This window comes from Capricornis sumatraensis, chromosome 15, assembly GCF_032405125.1.
Source record: "Capricornis sumatraensis isolate serow.1 chromosome 15, serow.2, whole genome shotgun sequence".
Lineage (NCBI taxonomy): Eukaryota > Metazoa > Chordata > Mammalia > Artiodactyla > Bovidae > Capricornis > Capricornis sumatraensis.
In genome coordinates, this window is record NC_091083.1 from 35,409,090 (window position 1) to 35,431,123 (window position 22,034).

A 22,034-nucleotide genomic window follows, 5' to 3' on the forward strand; every position below is an offset into this window, starting at 1 on the left:
AGCCTACAGTGATACAGGCCATGTCTCATGAGAAGCAATGAATGAAAATTATAAAAGTTGATGAATACAGTGATGTAAACATCCTGATGGGTCCCTATGGGTTCCATTCCCCCAGCAGTCCTCTGGGTAATATGACATATTCTCTAAATAAATAATAAATTTAGCTTACATACCATCTTTTTACATGCTCCGTCCAATTAGTGTCTGTCACACCATGACCTCCAATCTTTGTTAAAATATGCAACCATAAGCAAAAATGATAAGACCATTTTAAGACCATACCAATGAAGCACTGGAAGACTCCCAGGTTATTCAGTGTTTAACCTAAACAGGATAACAAAACTGTGGCACTATCTTAGGGAGGTTATTATCCTTGAATTTTTATTTATGTTTGCTTTCTCTATATCAAGTTTCTTTCATTCTTTTCCATCTGAATGGCATAGTTGACACTTAACCAAATTAATCCTGTCTTCTGCAAGAAGCTGTATGCCTAACCCATATACCTAAACCTTTCAAGCTGACTTTTTCAGTGCTATAAAATAATTCTATTTTCTAGAGTTTTCTCAACAAAATCATCTGTCAAACTCTGTTACCCAAATATTCTCTCACAAATTGATTTTCAGCCAAGAGAATTACATTGCTTGGGGCCATTGTAATGTCTTGCTTTTTGCTAAATGAAATCTTGTCAAAAGTAGATAATTATTTCTCTTGGTTTGATAAGCTGTGAAGTGTAAAATAAATTTTGAATCTGTATTACTTTTAGCTGTTTGCAAAAGGAAAACATGAGAAGAAAACGTGGTTTGAATCTCGAGATTTTTGTAGAGCTCTGGGTGGAGATCTAGCTAGTATCAATAATAAGGAGGAACAGCAAGCAATATGGCGATTAGTAACGTAAGTATCTTTTCTATTTAACACTCCTTCCTTTGACCCTTTGAGTCCACATTTGTTGTTATTATTCAGTTGTCAAGTTGTGTCCGACTCTGCAAACCCATGGACTGCAACATGCCAGTTTTCCTGTCCCTCGTCATCTCCCAGAGTGTGCCCAGGTTCATGTCCATTGTGTTGGTGATGCTATATCCCAAATCTATGGGCACTTTTGGACCTAGTTTCACTTCCAGATTCTGGCCTGGAGAATTCCATGGACAGAGTAGCTTGACAAGCTGCAATCCGTGGGGTTACAAAAAGTCAGACACAACTGAGTGACTTTCACTTCACTTCCAAATGCTTTAATTTTATAGCTATAAATCCCTAGATGAATTGCTCTATAAAAGCATAAGACACTTATTATTCATTTATTAAATGAGTGAATATCTCAATGCTTTACAGTTATTTCAAACAGCAGCTTGTTTTCAGGATATTTACAAGTTGTACCAAAATGTGCAACTGTTGCATAATGCTTATATTTAGTCATTTACTCCTTCACCTGTGTACTAACCAATTTATATTTTGGGAGTCATTTTCAAATTTAATTAGGACTCATAGGTAACCAAATTTGGTTCATATAGTAGCATAAGCTGCCTTTATATCTTGTATGTTGCAGGGCTAGTGGAAGCTACCATGAACTATTTTGGTTGGGGCTGACATATGGAAGTCCTTCCGAGGGCTTTACTTGGAGTGATGGATCCCCTGTGAGTAATTTGATTTCATAGATACTTTTCTTACTTTTATTGTTTCTTTATTTTGATGTTATCTTTTTGGGTTACTCAAAATTTTTGCTAAGATGAGTTATGATGATAGTTAGAGACATTTTTCTATGCGAAATAAATGCTATGTTAGGGTCATTATTCTGCCTCTGACCCAGGACAGTTCTGTTCACCTGAGGTGCAACCACGGCAGACTGAAAAAAATTAGGAAACTCATTCTTCTAATTTATATAAAATAATGTCTTCCTTCTCTCATGCCAAATTGCTATGTAAATAGCAACCCACTCCAGTATTCTTGCCTGGAGAGTCCCAGGGATGGAGGAGTCTGGTGAGCTGCCGTCTATGGGGTCGCACAGAGTCGGCCACGACTGAAGCGACTTAGCAGCAGCAGCAGCAGACTTCTTAAAAACTGAGTGTTTTATGATGTCTTATAGACTAGGAGATATGGAAACAACTTTTGATATTCTATTAGAAACGACTGACTTTTGTCAACCACTGACTTCTGTCAGACTTCTCCATTCTCAGCAATGGGGAAGCGGGAGGGTATGGCACAAGCTGGCAGTCATTGCAGGGAGTGATTTTGTGTAATTTCAGTTCTACCTCCTCTTACCACCCATTAGCAACTTCTCAAAGCACTTGTGTAGGCTGGATTATTTGATGGCTCCATTGATAACAAGGATTTTGTATTTAGATCTCTGGAAAATAGGTCATGATATAGGCTCTGATTCCTCTCTGAAAACACCATAGTGGACCTAATCCTAGCCCTCCACTTATTTCCAGTATTCATCTTGGCAACATTTGGTAACTTTGTTAGCAATATTCATAAGTCCTTTTTGTTTGTAAGAAGAACTAGTTTTATTTCTTTCTCCTAGTGAAGTGAAGTTGCTCAGTCGTGTCCGACTCTTTGCAACCCCATGGGCTATAGCCTACCAGGCTCCTCCATCCATGGGATTTTAAAGACAGCAGTAATGGAGTGGGTTGCCATTTCCTTCTCCATTTCTTTCTCCTACCCCTCTAATAAAAGAAAGTTTCAAATATCACAATGAAATGTTATCCCTTCAGGATGAGTTGAAGATTTAGGAGCTCCCAATACTGAGAATTTTAACTTCTATACCAAGTTTTTCCTATATACAAATCCCACTTTTGTGGTCCTGGATACATTCTATTTAATAAGAGTAAATAAAATTTTGTAATAATTAAAATACTCTATTCAGCTTCAAAAGTTCCCATATTTCTTTCCCAGCTGTTCTCATCAAATTTGTTTTCAAAGCAAACATATTGTGAAAAAAAGTAAAGAGAATAAAAAAGTGAACATCTTTCCTTTTGTATTTGGATGAAAGTGAAAGTTAGTCACACAGTCGTGTCCAACTCTGCGACCCCATGGACTGTAGCCTGCCAGGCTCCTCTGTCCATGGAATTCTCCAGGCAAGAGTACTGGACTGGGTTGCCGTTTCCTTCTCCAAGGGAATCTTCCTGACCCAGGGATTGAACCCAGGTCTCCTGCATTGCAGGCAGATTCTTTACCAAGTGAATCACTAGGGATAGATGATTGGTATTGGCTAATGGTTGTAATGTGATGTTTCTAACATAGGTGTCATATGAAAATTGGGCTTATGGAGAACCTAATAATTATCAAAATGTTGAATACTGTGGCGAGTTAAAAGGTGACCCTGCTATGTCCTGGAATGACATTAACTGTGAACATCTTAACAACTGGATTTGCCAGATACGAAAAGGTAGGATGACCTGCCCTCTGCTTTATCTCAGATTGGAACACTAACCTCCTATGATCCCAAAGTCTTCCCTTTATTCATGCAATCAAACAAGCAGAATAATATAAGGGAACCGCCAAGGGCCATCACTTCACAGGATAAGAGTGAACTCGCTGAACACAGATAAATCTTCCAAAGGAACAGAGGATGAAAAGGCCAGCCCAGAAGCCTGGACCGGAGCATGGCCTCCAAAATAGTTCTCACGAGCTGCTGTTCCTGTTCAGCTCCTACAGTCATGGGAGTGGGTAGATGTTTGACTCTGTAAGCAGAGTAAAGAGAGTGCGATTTCTGTTGGGGGATTTTCACCCTCTGACCCACATTCATCATCCAGTAGGTGCTATCTCCCTCAGTCTGAATATACTGCACACTGATTTTTCAAGAGTTGGCACCATTCTGAGGCCCCTGATGCTATAAGATCCACCATGTTGTTGATGGTCAACAATGATCAATGCGTACGTATCAGTCGTGATTAATGACTCACAAAACTCCACATAGCCAAGTCAGATTCTTTTAAGATAAATAGGCCCACTCTTGAACCAAAATGTATATTAACATCCTCCTTTGTCAACAGATAAATAGAACCACATCGCCCTCTGCTGTCTGGGAACCTTGGCTACAGCTCCAACTCTTGCTGAAAATACTGTGTTGCTCTCCTGCTGTTTGCCTTACTCTTGCTTAGATGAGTGTTTATAATGTTTTCAGGATGGAGGAATGAATCCAGTTCAGTCACTCAGTCATGTCTGACTTTTTGTGACCCCATGGACTGCAGTACGCCAGGCTTTCAAAACTGTCCATCACCAACTCTTGCTTGCTCAAACTCATTTCTATCCAGTTGGTGATGTCATCCAATCATCTCCTCCTCTGTTATTCCCTTCTTCTCTTGCCTTCAATCTTTCCCAGCATCAAGGTCTTTTCAAGTGAGTCAGTTCGTCACATCAGTTGGCCAAAATGTTGGCGTTTCAGCTTCAGCATCAGTCCTTCCAATGAATATTCCGGACTGACTTCCTTTAAGATTGACTGGTTGATTCTCCTTGCAGCTCAGGGACTCTCAACAGTCTTCTCCAATACCACAGTTCAAAAGCGTCAATTCTTCAGCACTCAGCTTTCTTTATGGTCCAACTCTCACATCCATGCATGATTATTGGAAAAACCATAGCTTTGACTAGATGGACCTTTGTCAGCAAAGTAATATCTTTGCTTTTTAATATGCTGTCTAGGTTGGTCACAGCTTCTCTTACAAGGAGCAAGCGTCTTTAAATTTCATGACTGCAGTCACCATCTGCAGTGATTTTGGAGCCCAAGAAAATAAAATCTGGCACTGTTTCCTCATCTATTTGCCATGAAGTGATAGGACCACATGCCATGATCTTCGTTTCTTGAATGTTGAATTTTAAGCCAGCTTTTCTATTCTCCCCTTGCACTTTCATCAAAAGGCTCTTTAGCTCCTCTTCAGTTTCTGCCATAAGGGTGGTATCATCTGCATATCTGAGGTTATTGATATTTCTCCTGGCAATCTTGATTCCAGTTTGTGCTTCATACAGCCTGGCATTTCACAGAAACTTGGAGGAATGAATAATGGCCAGTTTTTCTTTAAAGGTCTCTTTGCTCCCAAGGACTAATTTCCTTGTGTGTTATTGGCAGCTCTATTCTTACAGATGTTAAATTCATTAAACCAAAAGCTACATAACTTGAGTCCCTTTATCAGATTCTGACAAAGTCCAAGTAGATCATTAACTACTTAGAAAGAAAAATATTTAACTTTTCATAAAACATGCATTTAGTAAGAATATGCTTTTTTGAAGAAACTATATTGTATAAATATATAGCTCATATCTAATGGTTTCAAATAATGAAAATTTGTGCTTTCACAGCTGATTATAAGATGTGTTACTGTAAAAATAACATCTATTGAGCAGCTTCTAAATACCGATAACTTGCACATATTTTATCCCATCTCTTTACGTGTATGACAACTCCTTTTTGTAGCTGAGAAAATTAAAGGTAAGAAATTTAAACCTGAACTGGGATTTGAACCTAGGTTTTCTGATTCCAAAACCTGTGTTCTTTCCTTTGTTTATCTAATGCTACTTGTTGTGCTTGAAAACTGTCTTCCAGTTTTTAGTGGTATTGTACCTAGTTTGTTGAACTCTTAAACTCCTCATTTTGCTTCCCTTTGCTTTTCTCCCCCACAGCATGATGGTAGCATTGGAGAGTGGAAGGAAAAGAAAGAAGAGTTAGACTTTCAGCCATATTGCTCCATGGAAATAATGAAACCAGAGGGTATGAAATAGTGCAAATTCAATCACCTTTTATATCTAATTTTCTCTTGTTTTCCAGGACAGACTCCCAAACCTGAGCCAACACCAGCTCCTCACGACAGTAGGTGTTTCCGTTTTTTCTTTTAAATTAATTTATTTTAATTGAAGGCTAATCACTTTACAGTCTTGTGGTGGTTTCTGCCATACATCAACATGAACCAGCCATGGGTGCACACGTGTCTCCCCATCCTGAACCCTCCTCCCACCTCCCTCCCCACCACATCCCTCCGAGTTGTCCCAGAGCACTGGCTTCGAGTGCCCTGTTTCATGCATCGAACTTGGACTGGTCATCTGCTTTGCGTATGATAATATACATGTTTCAGTGCCATTCTCTCAAATCATCCCATCCTCGCATTCTCCCACAGGGTCCAAAAGTCTGTTATTTACATCTGTGTCTCTTTTGCTGCCTTGCGTATAGGATTGTCCTTATCATCTTTCTAAATTCCATATGTATGTGTTAATATACTATTGGTGTACAGGTTATTCTTTTTTTTAATTTATTTTTTTATTGAAGGATAATTGCTTTATAGAATTTTGTTGTTTTCTGTCAAACCTCAACCTGAATCAGTCATAGGTATACATATATCGCCTTCCTTTTCAACTTCCCTCCCATCTGCCTCCCCATCCCACCCCTTTAGGTTGATATAGAGCCCCTGTTTGAGATTCTTAGCCATACAGCAAATTCCCACTGGCTATCTACTTTACATATGGTCATGTAAGTTTCCATGTTACTCTTTCCATACATCTCACCCTCTCCTCCTCTCTCCCCATGTTCATAAGCCTATTCTCTTTGTCTGTTTCACCATCACTGCCCTGTAAGTAAATTCTTCAGTACCATTTTTCTAGATTCTGTATATATTCATTAGAATATGATATTTATCTTTCTCTTTCTGACTTACTTCATTATGTATAATAGGTTCTAGGTTCATCCACTTCATCAGAACTGACTCAACGGCATTTCATTTTATGGCTGAGTAATGTTCCATTGTATATATGTACCACAACTTCTTTATCCACTCTTCTGCCAGTGGGCATCTAGGCTGCTTCCGTGTCCCAGCTATTGTAAATTGTGCTGCAATGGCAATAGGATACATGTGTCTTTTTCAATCTTCGTTTCCTCTGGGTATATGCCTAGGAGTGGGATTGCTGGGTCATATGGTGGTTTTATTCCTAGTTTTTTAAGGAATCTCTGAACTGTCTTCCATAGTGTCTGTATCAATTTACATTCCCATCAAAAGTGCAAGAGTGTTCCTTTTTTCCACACCCTCTCCAGCATTTGTTGTTTGTAGGCTTTTTGATGATGGCCATTCTGACTGGTATAAGGTGATATATCTCACTGAAGTTTTGATTTGCATTTTTCTGATAATGAGCGATGTTGAGCATCTTTTCATGTGTTTGTTAGCCCTCTGTATGTCTTCTGTGGAGAAATGTCTGTTTAGGTCTTTTTCTCACTTTTTGATTGGGTTGTTTGTTTTTCTGGCATTGAGTTGTATGAGCTGCTTGTATATTTTGGAAATTAATCCTCTGTCAGTTGTTTCATTTGTTATTATTTTCTCCCATTCTAAGGGTTTTCTTTTCACCTTGCTTATAGTTTCCTTTTCTGTGCAAAAGCTTTAAGTTTAATCAGGTCCCACTTGTTTACTTTTGTTTTTAATCTCTGTTACTCTAGGAGGTGGTTCATAGGGGATCTTGCTTTGATTTATGTCAGAGAGTGTTCTGCCTATGTTTTCCTCTAGGAGTTTTATAGTTTCTGGTCTTACACTTAGACCTGTAATCCATTTTGAGTTTATCTTTGTGTATGGGGTGGTGTTAGGAAGTGTTCTGATTTCATTCTTTTACATGTAGCTGTCCCGTTTTCCCAGCACCATTTATTGAAGAAGCTATCTATGCCCTATTGTATATTCTTGCCCCCTTTGTCAAATATAAGGTTCCCATAGGTGCATGGGTTTATTTCTGGGCTTTCTATCCTGTTCCATTGGTCTGTATTTCTCTTTCTGTGCCAGTACCATACTGTCTTGATGACTGTAGCTTTGTAGTATAATCTGAAGTCAGGAAGGTTGATTCCTCCAGCTCCATTCTTCTTTCTCAATAACTTTGGCTATTTGGGGTCTTTTGTGTTTCCATATGAATTGTGAAATTTTTTGTTATAGTTCTGTGAAAAATACCATTGGTAATTTGATAGGGATCACACTGAATCTGTAGATTGCATTTGGTAGTATAGTCATTCTAACAATATTGATTCTTCCTACCCAAGAATATGGAATATCTCTCCATCTGTTTATGTCACCTTTGATTTCTTTCATTAGTGTCTTATAATTTTCTGTGTATAGTTCTTTTGTCTCCTTCGGTAAGCTTATTCCTAGATATTTAATTCTTTTTGTTGCAATGGTGAATGGGATTGATTCCTTAATTTCTCTTTCTGATTTTTCATTGTCAGTATATAGAAATGGAAGTGATTTCTGTGTATTGATTTTGTATCCTGCAACTTTGCTAAATTCACTGATTAGCTCTAGTAATTTTCTGATACTTTCTTTAGGGTTTTCTATGTACAGTATCATGTCATCTGAAAACAATGAGAGCTTTACTTCTTTTCTGATCTGGATTCCTTTTATTTCTTTTTCTTCCCTGATTACTGTCGCTAGAACTTCCAGAACTGTGTTGAGTAATAGTGGTGAAGGTGGACACCCTTGTCCCGTTCCTGATCTTAGGGGGAATGCTTTCAGGTTTTCACCATTGAGAATAATGTTTGCTGTAGGCTTATCATATATGGCCTTTGCTATGTTGAGGTAGGTTCCTTCTGTGCCCATTTTTTGAAGAATTTTAATCATAAATGGGTGCTCAATTTTGTCAAAGGCTTTTTTTGCATCTATTGAGATTATCATATGATTTTTATCTTTCAATTTGCTAATATGGTGTATCACATTGATTTATATATATTGAAGAATCCTTGCATCCCTGGAATAAACCCAACTTGATCATGCTATATGAGCTTTTTGATGTGTTGCTGAAGTCTGTTTGCTAAAATTTTGTTGAGGATTTTTGCATCTATGTTCATCAGTGATACTGGCCTATAGTTTTCTTTTTTGTGTGTTATCTTTGTCTGGTTTTGGTATAAGGATGATGGTGGCCTCATTGAATGAGTTTGGAAATGTTCCTTCCTCTGCAATTTTTGGAAAGAGTTTTAGAAAGATAGGCATTAGCTCTTTTCTAAATGTTTGATAGAATTCTCCAGTGAAGCCATCTGGTCCTGGGCTTTTGTTTTTTTGGGAAATTTTTGATCACAGCTTCAGTTTCAGTGCTTGTAATTGGGTTGTTCATAATTTCTATTTCTTCTTGGTTCAGTCTTGGAAGATTGAACTTTTCTAAGAATCTGTCCATTTCTTCCAGGTTATCCATTTTATTGCCACATAATTGTTCATAATAGTCTCTTGTAATCCTTTGTATTTCTGCATTGTCTGTTGTAACCTCTCTTTTTTCGTTTGTAATTTTGTTGATTTGATTCTTCTATTTTTCTTGATGAGTCTGACTAAAGGTTTGTCAATTTTGTTTATCTTCTCAAAGAAACAGCTTTTAGTTTTATTAATCTTTACTATTGTTTCTTTCATTTCTTTTTCATTTATTTCTGCTCAGATCTTTATGATTTCTTTCCTTCAATTAATTTTGGTTTCTATTGTTCTTCCTTTTCCAGTTGTTTTAGGTGTTAAGTTAGGTTGTCTATTCAATGTTTTTCTTGTTTCTTGAGGTAGGATTGTATTGCTATAAGCTTCCCTGTTAGAGGTACTTTTGCTACATCCCATAGGTTTTGAGTTGTCATATTTTCATTGTCATTTATTCCTAGAAATATTTTGATTTCCCTTTTGATTTCTTCAGTAACCTGTTGTTTGTAGCTCCACCCACTCAGGCACTTAGAGGGCTCCCTTGCCTGGGGTCCTTCTCTGTTGTTCAGCACATCAGGAACATAGAGTGGCTCCCCTGGCTGGGGTCCTACTCTGTAGATAGCCATGTCAGGCACTTAAAGGGGCACCCTGGGTGGGGTCCTACTCTGTAGTTCAGTGCATCAGACGTTTGATGGGCCAGCCTCTCTATTGTTCAGCTGCCGATGCTGGCAGTTGGGGAGAGAGAGGCTATGGTGATGGCTCTGCCCACTATGCGTGATTCAGCAGTATCACCTTGCTTCCATGGTGGCTTTCCTCCACAGGCATTTCCCCCCACAACCTCCTCCTTCACATCCCCTCGCCATCTCTCCACAGTCAACAGGAACCCTCCCTCACCTTGGGATTGCTCCACAGTCCCTAAACTCCAGCTCCCAGTTGCTGCACCTTCCATAGGACCTGCATCCCTGTCCAGGGTGTGTATAGCTACAGCAAGGACTATCTGATTCTCATTCCATCTAGGTTGCCACAGATCAGCTGTTTCACTCTGAGCCTTAAATGTTTCTCCTCTTACTCAGACAGCTGCCCTGATGTGGGGATTGGAACCCTGCTTCAGTTCTCCCACCCACGGAGGGCAGGTCCAGTCCTACTGACACTCCTGCCTTCCCCCCTAGTTCCTTCCTCCTACCGAGTTTTGCGTGGTTCTGTGTCTTCTTTTCCACTGCTCAGGCGCTCCTGTCTGCTCTCAGCTGGTGCTCTGCATGCACTTCTGTGCCTGAAGGTGTATTCCTGATGTATCTGCAGAGAGAGATGTACTCCATGTCCACCTACTCCTCTGCCATCTTGTTCTCCTCCTGCCTTTTTTTTCTTTTCTGATATTCATAGCTTTTTTTTTTTTTTCATTGCTTTCTCAGTGGGGTGGGTTGGGGGGAATACTTACCCTGGGAAGATAGAAGAGATTCTTAATATCTTTGAGAATCTTATGAGAACTTGCATCTTCTCCTCCGGACAGATACTGACATGCACAAACATCAGGCATGTTAATGCAATTTCTCAGTGTTCATGAATCAAATCCCGGGGCCTCATATATGACTTTCCTATAGCTGCTGTAACAGATTACCACAAATTTGGTGGCTACATGCATTTATTCTCTTACAGTTCTGGAGGTCAGGAATATGATCTCAGTTTCCCTGGGCTGAAATCAAGGGATGGACAGGACCATGCTCCTTCCAGAGGCTCTAAGGGAGAGTCTATATCCTTGTTGTCACTGGCTTCTAGAGCTGCATTCCTTACATTTGTTGGATAATGGCCCACTCCTTCATCATCAAAACCAATGATGTAGCATCTTCCTTCATTTGTCACAAAGCCACCTTCTTCTGTACTCACATCTCCCTCTGTCTCCCACTATAAAGATACTTATGATTTACATTCAGGGCCTACCTAGAAAACTTAGGATAATCTCTCCATCTAAAGGATTCATGTCAATGTGTGGCAAAACCAATACAGTATTATAAAGTAAAATAAAGTAAAAATAAAAATTAAAAAAGAATAAAGTTTTTAACTTAATCGCATCTACAAAGTACCTTTTTTCTGTATAGCATTTGCAGATCCCAGATATTAATACCTGGGTATCAGGACTTCCCTGTTGATCCAGTGGCTAAGACTCCATGCTCCAAATGCAGGGCCGAGGTTCGATCCTTGGTTAGGGAACTAGAACACACACTGTCACAACTAAAGATCCCAGTGTATGCCACAACTAAGACCCAGAGCAGCCAAATAAATTTTAAAAACGAAAGAGACCTGGCTATGTTTTGGACTCTTATTCAGCCTGCTACAGCACAGAACCATAGAATTCTTTGGTTGGGAAGAAGCCTTGGAAGCTCTCTGGGTATGGGAATTCCCTACATTGAAGCACCAAAGTACATCTGTTAAAACCTCTTTGTTGCACTGAGATGAAAACTGCCTTCTCATGGCTTCTATTCTTTGAATCTAGAACATCTGGGTACATGTATGTTAATCATTCCAGCTCTGTGATTCTTTGAAGAATGTAACATTGGGAGTTCTCTTACCCAATAATGATACATGGAACTTAGTTTTTACAGAGTTGTTGGAAAGTAGATATCTGGGTTTAGGTAATTCAGTCTGTATTGGCATAAATGTTCTGCTCCTTCTGAGTTCTCTGAGTTGCAGATACCTCTGAAGGGCTACTCTGCCCTTTTGACTTTTGTGTAGCTTACATACCAGATTCTTGAATTCATCTAAGTAAAATTCATCACCTTTTTCATTTATTTTTCAGATCTACCAGTCACCGATGATGGGTGGGTTATTTACAAAGACTACCAGTATTATTTCAGCAAAGAGAAGGCAACCATGGACAAGGCACGAGAATTTTGCAAGAGGAATTTTGGCGATCTTACTTCTATCCGAAGTGAAAGTGAAAAGAAGTTTCTATGGAAATATGTAAGAATGTGATTAAGAATGAAATAGTAACATATGATAAGCAACAATAATGTCTGCGATTGCTACCTTACGGTGCAATTTCCAATTATGTGCTGAATTTGAACCTCCTGAGGTCAAGAGTAAAGATATGAGTCCCAGGGGAAGGGAGGAGGGTGTTGGCCATCACATAAGTGAATGACTTGAATGCTGGAATATTCAGTGCAGAATCATAGAACCCAGAAACAGTGTTTAGACTTTTTGGGAGGACTTACTGGGCTTTGGGAGAATCCAGACTTGATGGCTTGACTTCACTAATTTTGTTTTCAAAGGTTATCATTCTTAACTAGTTGTTACATATCAGTCCCGAACCCTTGTGTACAGTGCAAGTTGATTATTAATTTATGTCTTAGTTGGATTAGTCTCTTGGTCAATAGATAGTACAGCTTGATTATTCATATAAAACTGTTTCTTGACTATACCGAAATTTCAGCACAGTGAAAGTATAATTGATTTTTTTTCCAAGCATCCTTCACTCACTCTTCCTCTTTGAAAACCTTCATTGTATCTTTATTGTTATCCAGAAAAGAGGAAAGAGAGAAGGAAAAATTAAATTCAACAGTAATGAAAGAGTAAGAATTCATTTCATTATGAAGGTTTTGAAGTGTAGTCTGATTCATCTCCATCTTCATAGATATACCATGGTTTGAAATTTTCAAGATATTTCCTAATATTGCACCATATATATGTGGATGGAGAAGTCTTTCCTTAGACACATAATCCAAAATGATTACTTTGTTTAAAATAATATCTTTAATAATATCTAGTTACTAATGGTATTTGATATTACAGAGAATGTCTTAAGATATTTGCTATATAAATATAGGCTATTACATAATGTGCATTTTTTTCCCATTTTATTTCTGTGAAAAACATTGAATGTACAACAGAGTTTCTGCTTGAATGCCTCCTTAGAAAAGTCCCTAACAGCCTGTCTCATTAACCTGTAGGTTTTATTTAAAATTTGCTTATCATATAAGTAAAGATTGAACTATATGTAAACTTACATGTTCTAGGTGAACAGGAATGATGTACAGCCGGCATATTTTATTGGCTTATTGATCAGCTTGGATAAAAAATTCATGTAAGTAAATCAAAATAAAACAACTTTACTAAGGACAATGATGTGATGAACACTAAAGAGCAATTTTCAGACTTTCTTTTTGCTAAATGCATTTTAAAAAATCCTGCTGGGCTCTCAATCTACAGAGCATCTTTTTAAAAAATTAATTTTAAAAAATCCTTTTAAGTATTTTCAACAGTATAGTTCTCAGATAAACAACTCAAGCTCTGATTGAAACTTACAAAATGTCACCTCTCTGTTTTAGGAGGTCATCAACTGTTAGTAAGTCATCTATTAGGAAGATGTATTACCCAGATATGAATATTGAATTTATTTGAAAAGTTATTCCCATTGGACTGTCTTTGGTGCCCAGAACCAATTGTGACTGCTATTGCTGTTTTTGGCAAGAAAGACCCAAACTCACTCTGATTATTATTTTTTTTAAAGATTTAGAAATTAAAAAAATTTTGACTGCTCTGGGTCTTCGTTACAGCATGAGGGCTCTCTAGTTATGGTGCACAGGCTTAGTTGCCCCTTGGCATGTGGAATCTTAGTTCCTGACCAGGGATGATACCTGTGTCCCCTGCATTGGAAGATGAATTCTTAACCACTGGACCATCAAGAAAGTCCCACATAAATGACTTTTAAAGATCAGGATGTTTGATGTTCCTTTGGGCAAGCATCCATTTTAACCACCTCCAAAAGAAAAGGTTGAATTCAATGATCTCCTTTCTCTTTCCAGCTAATAGCTTCAGAATTTCTATAATTTATTGGCCTACCTATCTTAGAGGGCTTCCCTTGTGGTTCAGTTGGTAAAGAATCCTCCTGCAATGCAGGAGACCCCAGTTTGATCCCTGGGTTGGGAAGGGCTTCTGAAGAAGGGAAAGGCTACCCACTCCAGTGTTCTGGCCTGGAGAATTTCATGGACTGTATAGTCCATGGGGTTGCAAAGAGTCGGACAGGCCCGAGCAACCTTCACTTTCACCTATCTTAGAAGAAATCAGAGTAAACATGAAAATCAGAGAATGGGGCCCAATGAGAAACTCTATATTCTCTGTCTCTCTGTGGGTAGTTTTGTGGGACTCATGCCCAAGAAATACTGTGGGAAGATATTTACTTCGAGTCCATTTCTGGGGTAACTGGGAATCTCCATTTCTTCTCTCACTTCAAGAATAAAAGCAGTTACCTCTTCTGGGGAGGGAAAAGAAGGCAGACTAGTCAGGTATCCAGTTGCTACAGGAGATCTCAATGCCCTAGGAGCACCAGCTACCTTTCAGGGGTTCCTAGTGGTTTCTATAGAAATTTCTGTTTTCTTTGCTTAAGATGCTGTGGTCTCTTCATCTTAATTAACTTGCCTGTTCCCACCACTAGGCTGTAGCCAACTCTTGTAATTAGATTTTTGCCTAATACCTGGATTTTCTTTTCCAGTTGGATGGATGGAAGCAAAGTGGATTATGTGGCTTGGGCCACAGGTGAACCCAATTTTGCAAATGATGATGAAAACTGTGTAACCATGTATTCAAATTCAGGTAGACAAGATCACAATCTTCTTTTTAAAAAAAATTTTTTTGTTGTGGTAAAATTACATAATATAAAAGATAATATTTTAACCATGTTTAACTATACAGTTCAGTGTCACTAAGTACAGTTCACACTGTTGTAAAATCTCACCATCATCCATCTCCTGATTTTTCACCTTCCTAAACTGAAACTCTGTCCCCATTAAACACTAACTCCCCATCCCCCATCCCCCCCACCCCAAGCCCCTGGCACCTACCAATGTACTTCCTGACTCTATGAATTAGACTCTTCTAGGTACCTCGTGTAAGTGGAATCAAGCAGTATTTATCTGTACCTAAAGTATATTGGAATGCATTTTTAAGGTTAACAATATATATCTCACAAACAGATTATACCTTCATTTTTCCCCCTGTGCTATATAGTAAGTTCTCATTAGTTATCCATTTTACTCCTAGTAGTGTATATATGTCAATCCCAATCTCCCAGTTCATCTCACTCCACTTTTCTCTCCTTGGTGTCCATACATTGGTTCTCCATGTCTGTGTCTCTATATCTGCTTTGCAAACAGGTTCATCTATACCATTTTTCTAGAGTCCACATATATGCATTAATATACAATATTTGTTTCCCTCTTTCTGATTTACTTCACTCCATATGGACCTAAACTCTAGGTCCATCCATGTCTCTGCAAATGGCACCATTTTGTTCTTTTTTATGGCTGAGTAGAATCTGCTCTGTGGTGTGATGTGTCATTTGCTACATCCCTAGGCTAAAAGTAGCAAGTTGTGTGCTTACATCAGATAAGAAAAGAAGAGAGAATGGAGAATTCTAATTTTAGCACCACAACTGTTCAATTTGTGAGGTGAATGGATACTATGTCCTTTCTTCTTATAAATAAATAAGCTAATGAATGACACAGTCTCCTCACTTCTTCTCATTTTATGAGACATTTTTTATCTCCATGTCTTTATCTGTAAAATGGGAGTAACAACAGAATGTATCTGATGTCGAGAAAATTGAGGAGATCATACATCTAAACTACTAAGCAAATGCTTATATATATAAAGTTTAGATATCATTAGATTATTATTACTAGGAAGTCTGGCTATTTAAATAATTGTGTAACACCTAATGTAGTCTTTGCTCATAGTAAGTGCTTGATTAAAATTGAACTATTACTGGTTTAGGTGAAAGCTTAAAAGGTTATCCACATAGATCTTTCTGGTCTCTTGTGTAAATGATGTTTGTAGTCTAACTCATTTTTGAGAATCCTTATATAATCTAACCACATTTTTTTAAAGTATTTTTAACTACTATATGTAAAATAGATAAACAACAAATACCTACTGTATGGCACAGGGAACTATTTCAATATCTTATAATAGCCTATAATGGAAAAGAATCTGAAAAAGAATATATATATATTCTTATGTATAATTCTTATACAATCCTCTTTTTCAGATTCTTTTATATAGTATATATAAAGTGGAGTCACTGTGCTGTATACTCAAAACATAACATTGCAAATAAACTTTACTTCAATAAAAAGTTGTTAGTTTGGGGAGAAAAAGTGGTTTAAAGGTAAATATGTAAATCTAATATAACTATACTGTTGTTTGTCAGGGTTTTGGAATGACATTAACTGTGGTTATCCAAATGCCTTCATCTGCCAGCGCCATAACAGCAGTATCAATGCCACAGCTGTCCCGACCACAGTGTCAGTCCCAGGAGGTTGTAAAGAAGGTTGGAATTTTTACAATCACAAGGTACTAAGAAAATCTAGTTGTAGCCCTGGCTCTGGTCAGTATGGAGAGTGACAGTGCAAATCTTTCAGCTTTAAGTTAACTTTTACTTGCCTCATCACTTCAGAGAATTTTAGGCAAGAGCTCCCATGTTAAATTCTCTGTGGGAATTGAGAGTAGACTTGAAGATATTATCCAAATACACAAGTGCCTGTTGTCCCAAGGGGGAAAAAAACTAACTTTTTTGTTCTCCATTTCTGATTGGTTGTGAGCAAACATATATTTAGCTCTGAATCATTTTCATTTCTTTAGTACACACTGTTATCTGTATGTAATTCCTATGGTTTTTTTCCCTTCCATCCCAGTGTTTCAAAATCTTTGGATTTGTGGAAGAAGAAAGAAAAAATTGGCAAGAGGCACGAAAAGATTGCATAGGATTTGGAGGAAATCTGGCATCCATACACAGTGAAAAAGAGCAAGGTGTGTGGGCTGTTTTATAGCCAGTGATGCACATAAATATGTAATTTTTTCCCTAAAAAAATGGTAGACTGTTGCTTATAGTAAATGATTTTTTGGTTTTCTAGAGTAAAGTCTAGGAAGGAAGAACAAGCTCTTATTAAGAACTATTTTATTAGTTGTAGGCACTGTGCTGAGTGTCTTATGTGTAGATTACCTTTCCATTTTCATAACGAATCTATTGAAGCAGGAATCATCAGTCCAGTGTGAATGAGGAAGTGGTGTTCAGGAAGTCTTAGGTCAAGGAGCTTGGTGGGAAAGGGTAGGACTGGGAATCAAACTGGGTCTTCCAGCTTCAGTTCCACCGGTTTCTGCCAAACCAGTTTGTTCACAAAAGAGCCAAAGAAGTAGAGGTTTTCTTGGAATAAAATTTTTAAATTGTTCATTTTCCATTTACTACTCTTCTAGTCACTTGATCCTATAACTTATAATTCAGTAAAACTAATTTTCCAATACAAACATTGAACAAATTGAGAAAAAAAACTGATAAAACATGAGGATAAGCCAGAGCTTTAAAGAACAGGAGGAGGAAACATACCATTTCCATATAGCAGATAGTAAAATTCATTATATTGTTGTCAATAGGAGGTACTTGACGCCTTTCACTTGGTCTTTTGGGGGCCACTTTATTTGTAGATATTTGCTTAGTTACTTTTAAAAAGATGTTGACCAACTGCAGGCCATTCAGATGAAAGTTTTGAAATCACAGCTAGCCATGAGTAAGAACTGTTTGAAAGACCCTAAATTTCACAGTCAGAGGAGATGTGAATTTTGAAGGATTGCCCCATATGACTCGAGAAGGAAGACTTAGAACCCATGAGGGGCAGTTACAGGGAAACAAATTTAATCTCAGAATTAGGAGCTTATTCCAATAATTAGAGTTAATTAGATGGATTGCTTCATGCATTTTTAAAGGACTGTAAAAATGCTTATATTAGAAGGTACTCAAGTGGGTGCTGCAGAGTCACATATGTTGATTGGTATATAGCCTGGAAGATGCTCAGTAAATATTTATTGTACAGAGGAATTTATGCAGATGTGGTGGGAGAGATATGGACTGGATGGTTTCTGAGTTCCGTTTTGGTTCTGAGGTTCTTTGACTTCCAAAATCATTTACTGGGAAAAAAAAAATGGTTTATCTCAAAAAATGTAAGAAAGAAGAAAGACCTTGGAACCCTGTGTGTCACTCTCCCAAGTGTTAATTTCAGTTCATGAATGCCACCATGTGCTTTTTTGGAATGCATTCTACACTAAATCAACAAGCTTTTTCTGAGAACCTTTGACAAGTTCAGCAGCTTGCCAGATGCTGGAACAAAAGTGTCAAACCATAGCACACAATAAAAAAATTCAAGAGTATAATATTCACATTTCTCTAACCAGTCCACCACATTTTGGGCTTAGCTACCCAGCAGAGAAACACAATAATTGATTTCCGCTCTTAACCACAAAGTTCTGATTCCTGGCATCACAAAATTAGAACCTGGGTAATAGAGATGTGCAGAAGGAAACAATTTTCAGATAAAATAACATTATTCCTGGCAAAACAGGCACACGTTGAATTCTTATTGTAGTTCTTGGCAGAAAACAAGTCAGTGTTGAAATATTGGCAGGTAGAGCTTTTCCACATTTCATTTCGAGTTGGGGATAGGGCAAGAGTTATGATCTTGTTTGGGAAATAAAAACAAAATATATATCTGTCCATGCGCTTTTCTTTCTGAAAATATTAGAATTTTTTCTTTACTTTTAGTTAATTGAGAAATAAGCAAATTTCTGAGCAGGGTGATGGCATCTACTTTTCTGCTGAAGATTAAGCATGTGGCAGTGGCCCTTCTATAGAACTGTTTTTTTTTTTTTTTCATGAATAAACAGATAATCTCTGTAGGCAACCTGCTATTTTACCTTTTGTATTAGTAACGCAAGTGCTTAGTCATTTGGTTTCCTGTTTGCATTCAGGAGTTGTGTTTAAGTGTGTATGTTTGAAAATTGCCCTATAAAGCAGTGACACCCTCCCCCCCCAACCTTTTGGGCACCAGGGACTGGTTTCATGGCAGACAATTTTTCCACGGACTGGATGGGGTGGTGATTTCGAGATGATTCAAGTGCATTACATTTATTGTGCACTTATTACATTGTGATATAATGTTAAATAATTAGATAACCCACCATATGAAAAATCAGATCACCAGGCATTAAATTCTCATAAGGAGCATGCAACCTAAATCCCTCACATGTGCAGTTCACAGAAGGCTTCACACTCCTATGAAAATCTAAAACCACCATTGATCTGACAGGAGGTGGGGCTCAGGCGTCATGTGAGCAATGTGGAGCATCTATAAATATAGGGAAGCTCTGCTCACCTTCTGCTTACCTCTTGCTGTGTGGCCTAGTTTCTAACAGGCCATGGACCAGTCTGTGGCTCAGGGATTGGAGACCCCGTTGTAGAGTCAAGGTTCTTCCAGTAGGTGTCCCTCTTGCCCTAGGTGTCCACGGCTTCTGGCAGGAGAGATTGCTGACCTCAGAAGGTAGCTGCTGTGGTTTGGGAGGCACGGGGATGGGCTACTGGAGAGACGATGGGGAACATGTTACACTTAAGCCTTTTACAGCTTCTGCATATTTGCCACCATCCTTTCTGCCACAGAATTGGTAAAGAAGCAGCAGGCCATGTTTGTCCTACCCTCTCTAAATTTCTCTAGAATTTCTCTCCCAGTGATGTGAGCACTTAGCACCAGGATGCCCCCTGGATCCAAGTACACTCACTGGACATGGCTGGCTGCTGACTCCTAGGAGTTGGCCACCGTGGAGGAGTTCTTTGGGTTTGGCAATCCAAGGTGGTGATCATTTGAGAGCTTAATACTTTTTTATTTTGACAGATAGTTTTTGAACTTTCCTGAATTAAGAGCTCTTTTTGGCCCCCAGTTGTTATAGTCAGATTATCTTATTTATCTAATTAGGATACCTGCTAACTCATAGGTTGACTGCTTGTATCAGAAAAAATGTTCTTCTTCGTGCAGGATGGTAGGCAACCACAACACAGATCTGGGTGTACCAGATGGAGAGTGGGGCATGGGTTGGATTTTAGCTGCCCTTTCCCCAGTGCTCCAGTGCCCCTGAGCAGAGCACAACCTATACAGCTCTCTGCAGTGACCAGGGTAAAACCTAGACTTTTTATTGTGAGAAGCTTTTCAAAGTCCAAAGCTGAAGTGATAACATGCTGGTCAGGATAGAATGTGTTTGTTTTCATGGTAAAACTTTTAAATGATAATAAAGACATTAATCATGTGCTTTGTATTTGTAAATTCATGTATTTGGAATATTTTTGATATTTGAGTATTTCCCCCCAAAGTTTAAGAATTATCTTGTGAAACTTTCTTTCAGCGTTTCTGACATATCATATGAAGAACTCCACTTTTAATGCCTGGACTGGGCTGAATGATATCAATTCAGAACACACCTTCCTTTGGACAGACGGACGAGGAGTTCATTACACAAACTGGGGGAAAGGATACCCTGGTGGGAGAAGGAGCAGTCTTTCTTACGAAGATGTAAGTATCACTCTCAGGTCACCTCTCTGTACACTATCAGTTTGCTCCAGGTCACCATGGTAGTGTTTAATCTTCTGTGAAAAATCTACTTTGATCTGATTCATTCTTACAGATTTTAACTGTTTCAGACTGAACCAGCCTTGAACAAAGGAATATTAATTCAGTTAAGAGCTCTGTATCATTAGGTTAAGGGTAGGAGGAGATGGTGATGGTAGTGCGGAATAGGGAAAGTCAGCTCCAACATGGGCTTATGTTGTAGTCAGCATGTACACTTGAACCCAGAGTTACCGATGTTCTTTGCATCAGCTGCCCCTAAACTCCTGAAGCTGTTGTAGTATTTGGGATATAGTTACTACTCCTGCTTCTAAAGATGTCATCATCATCATCATCGTGACTGAGCTACCGTCTGCAAGGTGCAGACCATGTACCAGTCTGCTAAGTGCTTTTGTACACTCATCTAAGAGGCAGACGATGGATTCATTATTTCACTACTTTTGATCTTATATCATTAAAGCCACAGGGACAGCGGAGCCTGGTGGGCTGCCGTCTATGGGGTCGCACAGAGTCAGATACGACTGAAGCGACTTAGCAGCAGCAGCAACAGCAGCAGCAGTCAATGTTAAATGCTATATTAGGCATTTCAAAATACATGAAGGAACATAAGATTTTATTCTTACTTTGAAGAAGCTTACACTTCAGCTAGATATCAAGTCTTGTACAAGAAAGAAGACTGTAACAGAATGAAAATGTGTAATGAGAAGAAGCTATAAAGCATGATAGTAGTTAGGAGGAAAGAAACTTACTATGGGATGGAGTGATTTAATCACTCCATATCTATGGAACATATGCAACATGTCTATGGAAGTTTTCCTCTGGTGGGAAGAAGGAATATGAGGAAGAATCAGCTATGGGTCTTTTCACTCAAGACGTTTAAAACACAATGATTAGGGGAATGTGGCAAGGGGATGGGGGAGTCACGTTAAGTGGGAAAGGTGAATAAAGTCTTCAAGAAAAAGACACAAGCTGGGTTTAGGCAGGACTAAAGGGCTTTGAATATAGCAGGAGTTTCATGCAGAAAAGAAGTAGGAGTCAGCTTTAGAGGGTGGAAAACAGAATTTAGAGAAATTTAGATGCTCTAGGAAAGAGTTTGGACTTTGTCAAATAGGCAACAGCAGCAACAAAAAGTTTGAGCAGAAAAATTGATTTGATCAGGATGGCATCTTTATAATAATTAATTTGGTTGCTATGTGTAGGGTAAATATATTCTGGTTATGGGTAAATGATCTTCTGAGGAGAAATTCTTTGAATCCTTATTACATAAATGAGGCCTGAAAAGTAGAATGGAGTGAGATAGGGTTTGCTTAGAAAGACTTCATGGATGAGTGATAAATTTTATTTAAAACAACAAAATTCATTATGGCTCAGGTTTTTTTTTTTCTTTAGAACATAATGAAAAGGAGAAACAACAGAAACTAATCTATAAACTGACCATACAGGGCAAAAAATTTGTTAATTTTTGTTAGTTTTTTCCTATATTTTTTTCTTAGCT

The 22,034-nt window shown here is 38.3% G+C and overlaps 1 protein-coding gene across 1 annotated transcript in view; it reads left to right on the top strand.

The window, feature by feature from the left end:
• MRC1 (mannose receptor C-type 1) overlaps positions 1 to 22,034 on the top strand; it is a 111,728-nt gene that overhangs the window by 63,412 nt on the left and 26,282 nt on the right. The window contains exons 13-22 of the mRNA XM_068986957.1: positions 764 to 891; positions 1,541 to 1,628; positions 3,235 to 3,379; positions 5,753 to 5,794; positions 11,902 to 12,065; positions 13,118 to 13,185; positions 14,593 to 14,693; positions 16,309 to 16,451; positions 16,793 to 16,907; positions 20,319 to 20,485. Of these exons, the coding sequence (XP_068843058.1) occupies positions 764 to 891; positions 1,541 to 1,628; positions 3,235 to 3,379; positions 5,753 to 5,794; positions 11,902 to 12,065; positions 13,118 to 13,185; positions 14,593 to 14,693; positions 16,309 to 16,451; positions 16,793 to 16,907; positions 20,319 to 20,485 (1,161 nt within the window). The remainder of the gene's footprint in view (positions 1 to 763; positions 892 to 1,540; positions 1,629 to 3,234; positions 3,380 to 5,752; positions 5,795 to 11,901; positions 12,066 to 13,117; positions 13,186 to 14,592; positions 14,694 to 16,308; positions 16,452 to 16,792; positions 16,908 to 20,318; positions 20,486 to 22,034) is intronic.